This window comes from Columba livia, chromosome 5, assembly GCF_036013475.1.
Source record: "Columba livia isolate bColLiv1 breed racing homer chromosome 5, bColLiv1.pat.W.v2, whole genome shotgun sequence".
In the NCBI taxonomy this organism is placed as follows: Eukaryota; Metazoa; Chordata; class Aves; order Columbiformes; family Columbidae; genus Columba; species Columba livia.
Window position 1 is genome coordinate 8,017,187 of NC_088606.1, and position 16,123 is coordinate 8,033,309.

The following is a 16,123-nucleotide window of genomic DNA, read 5'->3' on the forward strand; positions in this document are numbered from 1 at the left end:
GCAGGCATCTCCAAGGAAATAGTTACTGCATGCTGTTTTCATGATTGTCTTTTAATTATATTTTGAGGTAAATAAACTTTCTGAAGTGGTGACTACTAAGCAGAGTGCAGGAGCAAAAAGATGTATACTTGTAGTTCACATTCTTTCATAGACAGTTAGCCAGCAAGCTCCCAGTTGAATTTCATGGTCAACCCAAATCTCTGGCTGAAATGTTGTTCTGCCATTTACCATTGTGTTCTCTCATGTTGAATGCAGAGTTTGGACTGCAACAAGAGAACGCTATGTATTTATTCTGAACAGAGTGCGGAATTTTGCGGCTTGAACAGCACATACTTTCTGTTATTACCAGTTCTGTTCACATTCAGTTAGAATGACTGCATTACATGGAATAATAACAGTCATGTAAAAAATGAATGTCAGCTGTTTTTCAGGCAAGACTTACACTGCAGTGAGCAGCAGGACTGCCTTAACACAAACCACAACTTGTAGCCCTTAAACCTGGCAATGAGATGCTCCTTTTTCAGTCAATCTCCCATCAGGGCATAGCCTACCCAACGAATTTTTGCCAATAAAAGTGAAACCTTGGTATCCATGCACTTTGTATTAATTCATTGAAACTTTAATGCTTTTTGAGAGGACTGTTATGTAGTTGCCCATAGCCCTGTCTTCATTTGAGCTGTTCAACTAATTGCAATGTTCTTTTTCCAAATGTTAGATTACAACAAAGATGAACATGCTGCCCCGAAGCACATTCGCTAGTGCAGGAACCCCAACTGTGGAAGAACTGAAAACTTACACTGTCCAGCTGGGAGATCTAAGCCAAGAAGCAAACGTGGTGCATGCACAGGTAAAAACGGCATGTCTTAGCATTGCAAAAGATACCAGGGATTCTAGACACAAGGCACTGTTTGTGCACTAGGAGGTATAGCCCATAATCATATTATTGCAGGTGGTGTTCACTGTAGTGTTGCTTTTGCGTCAGGTATGGACAATAATGTAGAAGTCAGCTTAGGATTTTGAGAGGAAACATTTCAAGTTTCAGTTACGTTATTACTGCTACCTGAATCCAAAGGTTTGCTAGTGTGGGTAAAACTCCTCGAACTGTATAAAGCGAGGAGCCTGTGAATTATTTCAGTGAAACTGCAGTATTGGAGCTGACAAGACAAATTGTGTTGGGCCCATTCCATAGATCAGGGAACTGTAAGATCACAACCCCTCCCAATATGTCAAGGGTCGTTGTCTCAGCTTTGGCAGCTCTGAATATTGCATGCATATACCTGTCTTGTCCAAGTCTGTCCCTCAGTATTTCCTTAATTCCATTTTATTATTAGTTGACTGAACATCTAACCTTATACGAATGAATAAATCTTAACCGTGCCTTGCGTGAAAATAGTGAAAACTTCTGATTTGCTTTTACCCAGGATAATGTGGCAGAGGAAGTCTCTTCCAATTTGGACAGAAAATTGTTTGAGCTGCTTCTGGCAATCAGCAGATGTTTGAATAACATGGAGGAGATGTTAAACACCTCAGTCCTCTCCACTGAAGAGGCAGCTGTGCAGCAGGCTCTCTATGAGGTAACTGTCCTAGAACATCCAGGGAAGGAGAAACCCCAGTGGATTTCTGTTATAACAGAATATATATGGCCTGGTATTTCCTCTCTGGTTTGCTGCTGTTATTCAGGAATAGCACCACCAAACTGTTTGGTGTTGCACAGATTTGGGCCTATAGCTTTTAAGAGCAATTATCAACTTGAGTCCTACTGCCTTCTACAGGCAAGAGTCTTTGGACAGAGACCATTTTCACTCATGTTTTGTTTCTTTCAACCCTTTAGACTCTTTCTGTTGAGCTGCAAAAACTTCACGCTTATCTGAGTGATAAAAAGGATGATCTTCTAAAGTCTATTAGCTGTGCTGGTGGGAGCACGGATGTGTTCTGTGAGTGCTTTAACAACTTGCAGGCGCGACTGGAACAAACTCAAGCTGCCACCGCTTCAAGGAGCAGCTCAATGAAAGCTGGGCTGGATCATAATAGCAATTACCAGGTACTCCACTGCCAAATGCACATCTTGTTTCACAGCATCTGTTAGACTTGTCAGTGTTAATGCATTTGGGTTACAGATGAGCCATCTGTAATGGGCTTCCTTTTTTTTTTGGGTGCTAAACAAACTTGTCTTGGCCTCTCAAGAGGCAAATTAATTTTGCTGTTTGCAGTGCTGACTACCTTAGAGGCCTTGGTCACGGTAGAAAATTTGCATGCAGAAAGGGTGGAAGTAACCTGGGATCCTGTGCACACTGAGCTACAGGCTAAAGCAAGTTTCTATGTGTACAGATTAAGTCAAGGAGGGTTTTGTATATTCCATATTCTGTATATTCTGCGGCTATGTGGACTCAGGAGGGGCAGGCTTCTTCCCTTTCGGTGCCATGTCTGGCACTGAGCTACTTTTAGCTATGTATTGGAGGTTGATTTGACCCTTTGTATTTACTGTTCCTTTAGATTTTTTGCCACAGTATCAGAAGCCATAGTTTTGTAAATCTGCTTTTTTGTTTGTTTCTTCTTGAAAAGCAGATAATAAGAAACTTTCCTATAGATTCTCTTGACGGTCTAAATCTACTCACTATTGCTGGAAAATATTCAGATCAGGTATTTAGGCTGAAGAAAGAAAAGAAAAGCTTAGTCTTTGAAATACAGTTTCCAATGTCCAGCAAAACTCCAGTGTGCTTATCATCTGCAAGTCGGCCTAACTCTTCATTGCTGAATAATAAGAGAGTTCCTTTGAAGAACATTGGGATGTTGTCTCCAAACAGTAGCAGGGACTAGTCTTGCAACGTTTACTTACACAGAATCCATGGAGCTCCATCCGTCACCAGTAATGGGCTCATTTTCTCATTTTAAGAGAAGAGAAGAATCTGTTTCTCTATAAGTTTTGCGTATTTTTGCAGCCACAAAGGATAATTGTGACAGGATAACCTGCTTTCTCATACTACACAGACTACAGAATTTCCCTCTCTAAATTACTACTTCTAAGGCACATGCTCTTATTTTGTTTTTTTTAAATAGGTAAAAAGTTCTGCTGTAAGAGAGAACCATTTTGTTTGCTTTGTAATTTTGTCTGGTCATTACTATATTCCTGATATGTGATATACTTCTGATGTTTGTGTCTTTTGCAGAATGAAACCAGGCTGCTCTATGATCAGTTAACTGAGAAAAAAGCTGCTCTGCAACAGTACTTGAATGCAATACGTGGACATAATGTTTCTGAACAGCTTCAGGTAATTTCATTTGAAGGAAAGAAAAGTAAAAGCTCTCATCATTAGCTATTATTTCCAGTTTTCTGCTATCTATTAAGTTTCATATTTTCTAAAGTTTGAGTCTCGCTTAAGTTTTAAGAACGGGGGAAGGAGAGAGTTCAGTATTTGCTACTGGGTTTTTTTTTGACTACGCTTTAATCCATAGTCAGACCTAATTCCAGTCCTTTTAGTAGCTGGAGTGGAGGAACCAGTCTCTCCACAACCTCTCAGAGCAAATACAGCCTACACAACAGCAGGGAAGAAAAAGAGCACTTCACACGTTATGTCTTTTTATATGCAAAGCTAGCCTTTCTTTGTGGGAATAGGACTCCAGTATTTATGTCAGTTCATTCAGCATGTATGAGTACTTTATCATATGACATTTGATCAGTTAAGCTATTTTTTTCAACCTTCATAGGGATTAGCATAGAATTAAAAAGTAATATGCTTCATATCCTCCGCAGGGTGGTCATCGGCCACCTGTGTGTTTGTTGGTGAAGCAAAAAGAGTGTCCCAAAACTTTTTTGCTACAGGCTCGTAACAACCTTGTTTACAGACATAACTTTCTGCCAGGCTGAAAGCTACATTCAGAACTGCAGGGTCTGCTGCCTTAGATATATTCTCTCAAGTAACCATTCTTGGAAAAGGAACATCAGAAATATATAACTACCCTTCCTTCAGAGAGAACTTGTCTCAATCCAGCCCTGACTGTGTCTTTCTAATTCATAAGAAAAGGTGGTATTTTCTGAGCCTAGTTTAATGTTAAAGTTTAATGGAACAGAACTCTTCCTAATAGCTTCTTTTGTCCTTAACTTAGAAAACTGATGCCTGCGCGTTGGAGTTGCAAAACTTTGAAAACCAAGTAGCAAAACTGAGAGGCCATGGGGAAAGATTGCAGTTACCTATCACCTTAATTCAGGAAGCCTATAAATTAGAGGTAAGAGCACAGTACAGCTTCCACTTACTCAGCAAGGTTTGGTTTTTCTAAGCAAGTTATTTTTAGCATCGAAAGGCTGATGGTTATTTTGCATTCTAGGGATGCGCGTGCGGGTTTGTAGGATTAATTTCTGTCCTTCACGAATAACTAAACTGTGCTTACATTGTAGGATGTTTTGGATGACATGTGGGGGATTCTGAAAGCAAAGTACATGGAGCTGAACTCTCCTTCCATCAGTGAGAGCCAGTATGAGGACTTACTTCATGGATTTGCAGAGCTGGTGGCTATTGGACGAGAGAAGATTGCACAAGACCCAAAGCAGCTAACAAAAAGCAGAGCAGCTCTACAGTCTCACCTGGAAAATCACAAGGTATAAGATGCTTATCACAGCACTGCTCAGATCAGCATAGCAGGAGTGCTGTTTTCTGTGACTGGTTTCTCTCCAGTGTTTTGGAGAAGAATAAATAGCTCATAGCATAGGGGAGGGGCTGGAGTCAGTGCAGAAAACCAAGGAAAATTTTTCAGTAGACCAAAGTAGGACCCACTGAAAAATGCAGAAGAGAGATTTTTATATCAGCTACAGTTTTGGTGATAAATTAAGATCAGGATTTCAGTTTTATCAGTCCAACACTACTTTGGCTTACCTCAGAGCATTGATATGTGAGAAAAACACATCCTTCTAGTTACTGGTAATAAATCCATAGTGAGGTTCCTGAAATTGCTGTCTAGCAACTGGGAGTTGAGCCTTTGCTTTCAGCATTCTGTACCATCATGATCTGGTGGAGGAAACTTACCTATAACAGCTCCTTTTCTGAAAACAGGATAGTTTAGATCCCCTCCTTGGTAGCCAAGTGTCCCCTGTACCCAGCTGCTACATGCTTGATGGGACATGGCTGAGAATGCACCTGCAAGAAGCCCTGGCCAATGCTAGTGGCTTGAAGATGTCTCTGTCATGTCGACACCTTGATTCAACTGCTCTATGTAGATCAAACTCCCTTAAGAATTGCTTCAGGATGCCAAGCACCGCAAACCACTACTCCAGAGTCATAGGAATAATGTCTGTCGCTCACAAATTGGTCTTAGCAAAGCAAAATGTTAGGGATTTATTTCCAAAGGAAAGCATATAATGTATCTCCAGTGCAAATATTGCTTTACAAAAGCAAAATAAAACTGCAAAAGCCATTTTCCCTACACCGGTTATCAAGAATTATCAGGATGCTCACACAACCTGTGGCTGGGGTCTGGTCCTTAAGTGAAATTCTTGCATTAGATGTTAGTTCGTGGTAAAGAACGTCTTGATTGGAGAGTGTGATCTTAAACCCTCAAAGCTTTTTTGTAGGGGAAAGTGTTCTGTTGAGATTCAGATGTTTCACAAGAGGTCAGCTGAGCCATAACTAGATCAAACTGTTACCTTGTAGTTATGCCAAAGGATAATTGTGCCCTACCTACTACTTAGGCCTTAGAACTGCTAGTACCCTTGGTGCTCAGGGTTGCCTGTCATCCAGGTGAAACAAACTGGATAATGGCTGTCTGGTGGTAACTACCTCATGCTAAAATATGAATTTATGTACAGTTAAACTCTTCCTTGCATAATCTTCCTACAACATCTTTGTATTTCATATGAACTCAAAGTATAAATGCAGATCTTTTTGTTTAGAAACATATAAATGAAAATAGTGTATGCAACTCATTTATACCAGGGGTGGTTTAGACTGGTCATTAGGAAGCATTTCTTTACTGGGAGGGTCATCAAACGCTGGAACAGGCTTCCTAGAGAGGTGGTCGATGCCCCAAGCCTGACAGTGTTTGAGGTATTTGGACAATGTCCTTAACAAGATACTTGAACTTTTGGTCAGCCCTAATGTGGTCAGGCAGTTGGACTAGATGATCATTGTAGGTCCCTTCCAACTGAAAATATCCTATCGTATCCCTGATTCTTGACTGTAAGATGATCAGTAATTGCCCATCTCGTGGTGATACAGAATTTGGGTAGAAGTCTCCTGGCTCCAGCTATGAGAGACCCTGAAACTGGCTGCTCTTCTCCGTGAGTCTTCTCTGTCTTCTCCATATTCCTGCTATGGGTGTGTGATCTCTCTTAAAGAGCAAGCATTAACTTGTTTGGGGTTTTTTTTCAGGACTTTTTCCACAACCTCATGACCCACATGGCTTTCATGCAAACATTTTCCAAGAAAGTGGCTCCCTCCGTCTTTCAAAAGAAAGAGGAATTCTGGAAAGAGCTGGTGGATGAAGTCAAGTCACTGGAGGAGAAGGCCTGCCAGTATGGTATACACCTAGAGACCCTGTTAAAGGTAACGAGTCAAAAGAAGCCCGGAGTAAAAGCTGGAGGGAAAAAAGAGAAGAATTGCCTCTAGGGGAACCCCATCCTCACGAGTGATTCTTTGGCTAGTAGTTGTCCTTTCCTATCTCCATTGGATGGCAACAGTCTCTTACTTGTTTTGTGTGTCAGTTAGCTGGCTTTTTGCTTAAAAACCTCTGAAAATGGACAGCGCAACCCATTACTCTGACATGGGTGGGACTTTATGACTTCTTGCAGTAATTTCTGAGTGCCTGGACTGAAAGAAGAACGCTTAAAGGCTCAAAAATACCAGCATCACTTTAAAATAAAACCAAAACTTGGATTTTTAAACACCCCTAGAGAATAAAAAAAAAATTAAGTATACCATTTTAAAATACAAAATCTTGATGATATTAAAGAATGAATGAGTTAATTCATCTCCGGTGAAATCATGTCTCACTTTAATATTTCTATATTATTCACCTGTTTTCATATTCTGTTTTATTAAGCAAAAGCTCAGTCTAGAATAGTAAAACTGCAGAGATAGGTGTGTGCTGTACTAATGATGCAATATATCTTTTAGGAATGGGTGGAATTTGATGATGAATGCCTAGCTTTCAATAAGGAGTTAGAGACCCTTACCTCTATGTTGCCTTCTGTGAATTTGGTTGAAGAAACAGAAGAAAGATTAATGGAGAGGATTGCACTTCTACAGGTATTTATGCCTCTGTCTCCCTTTTTTTGTGGATCTGTAGAGCCGGCAATAAGATTAATTAGAACGTGAGGAGAAGCTAGTTTGCGGGGCACTGTTTTATTTGTGTCCTTCTCTGTGTGCAGATGTGTGCTGAAAACCTCCATGTTACATTAAACAGTAGCACAGCATCAGGCTGCTAATTTTAGCCAGGGGTTACAAGTTGATCTAAGTGGGAGTAACGACTACAGCTACTTTAGAACTTGGTCTTCAAATGCAAATACTTGGGAGAAGATGGTGCACAGGCTACATGGATCCCAAGGACAGCAGGGAGCCTTGGGGTGAATACAGAGCCACTGCTATGTAGTTCAGCAAAGATTTTCATGCCATGCTGTAAAAGCTGGGGAAGAGGAGAATCCAACCCAGTACCTTCGAATATCTGAGCCCCTGGTTGCAGCCTTCTTGCTTACCTTCTGTTGCAATAGGTAGAAGGTAAACATTCTACAGGTTTACTAGCGCCTTTTAAAATCCTGAGAATTCAGGATGAGATGGCCTAATTTCTATCTGGCCAAAGAGAATAGAATTTCTTTTGTGTCGAATGGCAAATAGGCTCCTAGTTTGTTCCCAGCTTCATCTCTGTTGGCAGAGCTACACCTTTATTTAGAACATGAAGTCCAGTTGGAAACATTTGTCTGTTTTGAACACATACAAATATAAGGATATAAAAGAAACCTTCATGGTTGTTTTATAAAATTAGGAAGAAATAGTGTTCTAATATACTAGTGATGTGTCCTCAGAGAGCACTCTGCTTCCCTCATAGATTTGCCCTTTCTCAGTCTTCAGAGGATGCACTCTATTAGAAATTTTGGAATTAGTGAGTCTTCAGGTCTATATTGAGCCCAGTTTGATATTTAGATTCGTAGACTATAAAGGCGAAAAGGACTACTGTGATTTAATCTAGCTAACTGCATGAAAGAGATCACTGGATGTTGCCAGAAAATTCTGAGCTTCAGTAAAGTTTTTGAGGAAATCAACAGTAGATATTTAGAATTGCAGCAACCCGCTGCTGCTTTTGATGCCTGTTGCACTGTGACAAGAGACGTGCAATATTTGCATAGCCATGGATTGTGAAGTTGCTTGTGTTCCTTTGTTTTTTTAAGTTCTTAACTAGCTCTTTGCTCTTAAGTCTTTATTTGTCTTTAAAGACATCAGAAAGAAAATAGTAAGGCTTTAGAAGATGCTTTCAGGGTGAGTCCAAGCACTGGAGCTTCACAGGTTCAAGGACAGAGCAGAATAAAATTCTCTGGGCCTTAATTCCTGTGAGAGAAATATACCTATTAATAATAAATATTGCACAAGCTCCTCCTACCTAGAGACAAGTGAGATACTTGCACATCACAAAATTGCCCAATTCAGCCTTCTCCTTGGGACTGATCTACTTCCTGTTTGTTTAGGGTGGTTTTTTTGTATTTTCTCTTTTGTCATTTTGAACCTCTAGTGAAGTGTAGCAGAGGTAAAATGATGCTTTGTTTTTATTCATGTCTAAGCAAACCAGACCACTGCTGCATCTTCCACTTAATGTCTTCACTATTCTTCCTCCCTGCTACCATTATTCAGTAATTAACCAAACAGCTTCCTTTAAGATACTGGTAACATTTTTAAAATAGGACAGAGCCATAAGGCCACCTGAGGACAGGAAGGCAATAGCTTTCTGCTGGTGAAAGTCATATGTTTGGACAATGAAGCCAGATCTGATAGAGAGTGTTCATCCATAGCCTGAGGCTTATGTGTCAAAAAAAGGCCATCAAATCATAACAGAGTCATTCTGATAGTGCATGGAATTATGTATATATCTGTCTTGATCTATCCATAGGAAACAACAAAAATAATAATAACCTGTGTTCCTTCTGCATGAACCTGTGTTCCTTCTACAGGTTCCGTTTGTTTGGAAAATAAAACACATGACAGAGGAAATGTGAGGTTAAGATGTTAGAATAAATGATATAAGTTTTGCTACCTGTGTTTTCAGTTTTTAAAATATTGTTTTGCAAACTTCTGATTTTCTGATAGCAAATCAAAAGCAGTGTTGACAAAAAGCATGCCAGGCTGTACCAGATGGTGAAAGAAGGGAAGAAATTGCTGACTGCTGTGAGCTGTCCAGAAATAAGAAGCCAGGTTAGGAAGATGGAAGAGCAGTGGTTGTCCTTAACCAAAAAAGTTGGCCATGAACTACACAGACTTCAAACATTACTCAAACTGTTGGTCAGGTGAGTGTAACTCTCCAAAGGGGAAGGACCCAAGCATGCTCAAGGCTTTCACGTGGCCCAAGCCAACTGTCAGTGCAGTCCTGGCAGTTCAGGTGAAGATGGTTTGGGGCTCTACAGCCCGGTCCAGCAGCTGATGGAGCAAACTCGGCTCTCCCTGCACCCGCTCTGTGTGCTCTGAGCTCAGGCTGGCTGGACCCAGAGCGTGGACAGAGTGTGCCAGTGTTTGTTGGTATTTACCCCTGCTGTGTATTCTGCACTTACGTCCTGCAGTGTGCACAGTCTCCTCTGGTGGTTTTCCCCTTCAGCAAAGCTCTTTTCCCCCATGTGAGCTTGTCCTGGCAACTGCTGGGTGAACACAGAAAGAGGATGTTTTCAGGGAGAGCAGACCAGCTGAAAGAGCTGATAGGAACAGTCTTGTATGTACCTCCAACAGAACTGTGTCACACATCAATCCATGCTGTAGCTGTGCTTCTGCAGGGTTATGTGACAGGACAGGTGCCAGAATAGCACATGCCTCCTCACAGGGAGCAAGACAGCTTGTAAGGGTGAGAAATGTATTCTAGACTCAGGTGGGAGATACATCTTTGTGTGTTTTGTTTTCTCCTTGTAGCTACAATAGAGACTCGGAGGAATTAATGAAATGGCTGGATTCCGCTCAGCAGAGAATGAATTTTTGGAAGGAGCAGTCTCTCAGTGTGTCACAAGATCTTGCCACCGTCAGGGATAACATCAACAGCTTGTTTGTAAGTAATTTCTCCTGCCAGGTTTAGATAAAACATGGTGACTTCCAGTGAAAATGGCCCTTTTGAATGGTTTTTGTATTTGCCATGACCCAGAAGCTGCCTACATAATATAGCACTGAATGGCTGTGTGCCCCAAAGCCACCCGATTTTCAGGGTGAGGTGCCATGAGGATGGGAGGCCACCAAAACCGTTCCTTCAGATTACAAGGCCAATCAGAATGCATAAATCATGATAGAATCCTCTTGTAATAAGCTCCCAACTGCAACACAGCACAGCCCAGCCAAGATTTTTTACGCACCTGCAGCATAATCGCCTGGTTTCTCTCGTGCTCCTGTTGCCAAATACGAAATACATCAGTTCAGCCAAGCTGATGGGCCACTTACCATCTGCATCTGGAGTATGGGCTCAGGGAGGGAGCAGATGTGAAGACAGTGGGGCTATGAAGATGGTGGGCCAAAGTCAGGGAAGAGAAGCATGCTGAATTGCATTTCATGTCTTTGCCTGCCCACCTGGTCCTGTGCTCCCCTCTTGTGACTATCCAGGAGGTTCAGCCCCAATGACAGAGGGAGTCTTGTGCAGTTGGAAAGCAAAGCATCATGAAGGTTGGACTGGTAGGTGTGAGCTGGCCGGAGACTCAAGGACTGAAGTGTGAAGTGAGGATGGGGATATTCTCAGTCCCTGTGGAGCAAAATGGGATATTCAGCATTGTATCAATCTGGGCAGAAAAAGGCCATGCCTGCTGCCAGAACATGCTGAGTTTAGGTTTTTTGAACGTTTTATCCTGCGACTGAAAATGCAGTTTGTCTTATTTATTTAAATAGATACATAAATATTTACCCTCTCTTAAATTTCTCCTGTGAACTTCAGACATTCTCTAAGGAAGTTGATGACAAATCCTCCTTGAAGTCATCTGTGGTGAGCACTGCCAACCAGCTTTTTCACTTGAAGCAAGCCGATACTGCAGCGCTTCGGTCATCTCTGGCAAAGTTTGAGCAAAAATGGGGAGAACTGATTATACAGCTCCCGGCCATCCAAGAAAAACTTCACCAGGTGAGGAGAAACTCTGCTGCCGTCTCTCAGTTCAAGCTAAATAATTACTTTAAAATGTTGCTGCTGGGATTCAGGCAGCTGCTGTGTAAGGCCCACAAAGCACCTCTTTCCTAATTAGCTGTCTGTCTTGCTTTCAGAATATCCCCAATATTGTACTGCAGTTTAATTATTGCAGTGTTCTTCCTGGGCTGTTTTACATGTATCTTTCATCTTTACAGTTTTATCTGAAAGTCTGTTACAATTAGAAAGAATTTCATTTCAAATGTCTGAATTCTTGAAATTCTCTTAATTTAAGTCATATGGCCCCCTGGAGCACAGGGCTCACTTTCAAGTTCATACCCTGATAATTGCAATTATAGTGCCTGAGCCTTTCTAAAAATACAGCTGTCGTCTTCCTTGATATTTCTAACAAGCAGAGTGTAGAGGATTCATTATATGCTTTACCCCCAGCTTCAGATGGAAAAACTTTCATCACGGGAAGCTATTGCTGAACTAATGACCTGGCTGGACCATGTGGAACAACAGCAGGGACATGAGGAGCCAATAAATGCACAATGCAGTGCTGCCCAAGTCAGAAGCCTCCTTCAGAAGTACAAGGTAAATGGGAAGCTGCAAGTCCAGGCCTTCTGCAAGGTGTCTGGCTGTAACAAGGATGAAAACAGCCTACAGGCACTGTCATATCCTTCCCCTTGCTCTCAGGAGGGTTCCTCAAACGGTCTCAAATGTGTCTTAACATCTTCCTTTATAAAAACCTTTTGCTTCCATGCCGAAAAAAATACTGCCTGCAATACAGCTACTGCCTGCTGTGCTATCATCTTTTCCTCATGCTGTCCCATCTGTCTTGCTTGTTCTCTCTCTCTTATATTTGGATTATAAAATGTGTTGAGCAGGAAAACTTTGCTTCCTTAGGAAGAAAGACTCTGTGTTTGTGCGGTGTTTTAGTCTGCCTTTTCAACAAGGAATACCTCATCATGGAGCTCCATAACCAGCATCCATTTAACTAGAGAACAGGGCTTTTGAATATAATATTTCATCAAAAGAGTTAACATGCTGGGAAAGAGGGACAAGATGAATGTCCCTGCTGAGGGAGAGGCTGCAGCAGGCTCTTGTCTCTGTTCAGATGCTAAAGCACCAGTGGCAGAGGCTGATTGCCCCAGGCACAGGAAGGATTCATGCCATGCTTTTACCTCTGTAGATGCCAGGGAGCTCAACCTCAGGGCACAAATCCCTGCAGAGCCATATTTTGCTCTGCCCTTGCAGAGCTACCAAGCGGTACCCCGGGCACAGGCAGGACAGCAGTTCTCAGTCTGCAGCTCCAGTTCTCAGGCACTTTGGTACTGCATGTAAGGCAATGCCAATGTAAGCATTTATTTCAAAGTGCCTTAGTGTAGCAGATACATAACATTTGAGTCTTTATCAGTTGGGTTTGGAAGTTTGAATGTGTAGGTGAGGTGCTCGTTTTAACTCTTTGGGTATTTAGAGGTCAGTTTGTAGGTGTGCCTTGTGCACTTGTCAGCAATTTGGGCTTGTGTATGCTGAGAAGAAAGCTGGGATGAGGGTCAGGAATTCCTATGGGGAAGCAGCTATGGCTTTAGTACTTCTGCTGTGGTATTTCCTGGTGGCTTTTTTCTGGGTGTTACTAGGTACATTGAGGAGCCCTTTCCTCCCTTCTTCTCGTAAGACCTTCTGAAATAAAAAGGCATCCAGAGCTCAGTGTTGGGGCCAGTTCTCTTTAAATCTTTATCAATCATCTGGACGAGGGGATCGAGTGCTCACAGTAAGTTTGCAGATGACACCAAATAGGGTGGGAGTGTTGATCTGCTCAAAGGCAGGATGGCTCTACAGAGGGATCTGGACCAGCTGGATCTTTGGGCTGAGGCCAATTGTATGAGGTTCAACAAGGCCGAGTGCCGGGTCCTGCACTTGGGTCACAACAACCCCAGGCAGCGCTACAGGCTCAGGGAAGAGTGGCTGGAAAGTACCTGGCAGAGAGGGATCTGGGGTTGTTGGTTGACAGCCAGCTGAACATGAGCCAGCAGTGTGCCCAGGTGGCCAAAAAGGCCAACAGCATCCTGGTGTGCATCAAAAGCAGTGTGACTAGAAGGACCAGGGAAGTGATCATCCCCTGTACTCAGTGCTGGTGAGACAACACCTTGAATCCTGTGTTCAGTTTTGGGCTCCTCACTACAGGAAAGACATCGAGGTGCTGGAGAGAGTTCAGGGGAGGGTGACAAGGCTGGTGAAGGGAGCACAGGTCTGATGAGGAGCAGCTGAAAGAACTGGGGCTGTTTAACCTGGAGAAAAGGAGGCTGAGGGGAGATCTTATCACTGTCTACAACTACCTGAAAGGAGGCTGTAGCATGGAGGGTGTTGGTCTCTTCTCTCAAGTAGCAAGTGGTAGGATGAGAAGAAATGGCCTTGAGTTATGCCAGGGGAGGTTTAGATTGCATATTTGGAAAAATTTCTTCACAAAAGGGTTGTCAGGCATTGGAACAGGCTGCCCGGGGAAGTGGTGGAGTCGTCAAGCCTGAAGGGGTTTAAAAAACATATAGATGAGGCTCTTAGGGACATGGTTTAGTGGTATATTTAGGTTGTGGTTGGACCCGATGATCTCAAGGGTTTCTTCCGCTATGATTCTGTGTCATTCTCACTTTGCATGTAGTTTCTCACTCATCTCTGTGGGCAACAACAGTGGTGCTGGAGGATGCTTTTTCCTCCCAGATATTCTAATATTCTATTCTGATACCAGATATTTTGGTAAAGGAGGGCAAGCTCTTGTCTGCACTTGTCTGTGAGTCACAGGAGTGTGGGAAGGCCTCGGTCTCAGCCTAATCTGGGCCCATGGTTGTGTGATGGTATTGTCTAATGGATAAAGTACTGGGTCTGGTACCCCAGGTTGTATTCCCTGCTCTGGCACTAGCCTGTCCTTACCTTTAGCTACCCACGTAATGACAGTGATTTTCTGCAAAAGCTTCAGTGAATGGAAATAGCTACACAGATATAGAATGGTAAAAATTGAGAATTATTCCTACAGCCTGGTCTCTCTCAGAAAAATGTTTTAGGCCATGTTTCAGAAAAAGTCGTGAATGTCCCATGACTCTGCCTTGAAGCATCATTGGAACTGATTGGATTAAAGTGCCAAACTGATTTTTTTACATTTTTCTTTTTCCTTCCCTCCCTCTCCAGGAATATATGATGGAAATGAACTTTAAACAGTCGACGGTAGATTTTGTTAACCAGTCACTCTTGCAGATGAGCACTTGTGATGTGAAAAGCAAGCGGTATGAAAGGACAGAATTTGCAGAGTGTCTTGGAGAAATGAACCTGCGGTGGCACAGGCTGCAGGCGTCTCTGAACAGAAAGGTTTGATTGAGTTCTCTTTGCTTTCTCATTGACTATGCTAGTGCTTTGTACTTTGCAAGTATCCCTCTCCCTGAGACTGCAAACACTGCTGGACGCAGTGGGATTCCCCGAGCTCTGCTCTCTGTCCATCATGCTCTTCTCATGGGCAGCCTATGGAGTGGTCTTGCAGCATATCAGCCATCAGTTGGTGGGCAGGCATTCATGCTTCAGCAAGGTCTGGGAGGTTAAATTCTCCTGTAAGCTGCAGGGAGGGAAAATAGACAAAACCTGCTCTTTGTTGACAGCCTGGGATTTACCCTGGTTGACTGTATCAGAAGGAAAATAATAAGATTCCTCATATGAAGAAAATACAGTTAGTGACATGGCAACAAAGATGACCTATATTGACAAAACTGTGAAAAAGGATGAATTCAGGGTAGTGTCTGCATGGGAACCTGTTAGTGAAATCTGTTGAAGCTTTGCATGCCATGAAAGTTAAGGCATTTAAAACTTAATGGAGAAAATGCTGGATGGTTTGTGGGAAAGAGGAGGTGCTACACTGCTTGGTACAAATAGCCAGGCCCTGCTCAGCAAACACAGCACCAAAAAGTAACCCCTCCACATGCCATATGATGGGAATGAGGAATAGGGATATATTAAGCTACCACCCGTTTTCCTGTTGTAGCAGTTGGATTTGCCAAAAAAGTAATTATTAAGTAAGCAGTGTTGACAGCCGTATTCAGATGGGGACATATGACGCTGCTGGAAAAGGCACAGCAGGGATTGGTTCCCAGCCCTGCTCCAGCCCTCCTGGGTCAGTGGAAATGAGTTTCTCTGTGTCCATGTCCTCCTTCTGCAGTAATTAAATATTCTTTCCCAATGGAGTGCTTTGAAAATCAGCAGCTAACAGGCAAATTCTACATGTAGACTAACTATACCAGCACATCTTCTGTGTTTCTCTGTAGAAAATCTGTTTCAGACAGTGCCTCAAAATTACTTTATTCTAGTGATACTGGAAATAATCCATGCATCCAGAATTAGTTGTCGCTCCTCTGTGCCCCAGTGCCCAGAAAAGCTGGTGTGATTCATGTAATATGGAAAAGACCAGGGAAAGGTTCAGATACCAAAATGCAAACATGAGGCCGCTGGAACAAATCTCTCTACCAGCACATTCTTCTTTTTCCTCTATTTCTCTCCTGAACTTACAGGGCTTGGGGATAAGCTGCCCTCCCTGAATCCAGATACAGAGACTGATGATCAAACAGAAAATTCCCCAATTTTTCGGACTTAAAAGTCTTCCAGAAACATTTTCAAGTGGAAAATTCAGTTAATGTGCAATTGAAAATTTCCATTATGAAATTTCAGTTTCTTTAACCATTTTCAAGAGACAGCATTCGAGGATTTAACAGATCCTCATGGCCAAGAATGAAGATAGGAGACTTGAGGTCCTTATTAGTAACTTTGTTGGTGGGTTTTATGGAGAATGAGGTTTTCAGACTCTGTATGAATG

At 42.4% G+C, this 16,123-nt stretch overlaps 1 protein-coding gene across 11 annotated transcripts in view; it reads left to right on the forward strand.

Annotated features, from left to right (window-relative positions):
• The window catches only part of SYNE2 (spectrin repeat containing nuclear envelope protein 2), a 197,853-nt gene that overhangs the window by 124,869 nt on the left and 56,861 nt on the right, over positions 1-16,123 (forward strand). For all 11 annotated transcript variants that reach the window (XR_010473239.1, XM_065065861.1, XM_065065855.1 and 8 more), the window contains 13 exons: positions 716-847; positions 1,422-1,574; positions 1,832-2,041; positions 3,168-3,269; positions 4,105-4,224; positions 4,394-4,594; positions 6,360-6,533; positions 7,104-7,235; positions 9,282-9,478; positions 10,089-10,221; positions 11,089-11,271; positions 11,722-11,868; positions 14,458-14,634. Coding sequence is in view for 10 of the 11 variants with exons in the window: in XM_065065861.1 (XP_064921933.1) it covers positions 716-847; positions 1,422-1,574; positions 1,832-2,041; positions 3,168-3,269; positions 4,105-4,224; positions 4,394-4,594; positions 6,360-6,533; positions 7,104-7,235; positions 9,282-9,478; positions 10,089-10,221; positions 11,089-11,271; positions 11,722-11,868; positions 14,458-14,634 (2,061 nt within the window). In the remaining variant the exon portion in view is untranslated. The remainder of the gene's footprint in view (positions 1-715; positions 848-1,421; positions 1,575-1,831; positions 2,042-3,167; positions 3,270-4,104; positions 4,225-4,393; positions 4,595-6,359; positions 6,534-7,103; positions 7,236-9,281; positions 9,479-10,088; positions 10,222-11,088; positions 11,272-11,721; positions 11,869-14,457; positions 14,635-16,123) is intronic.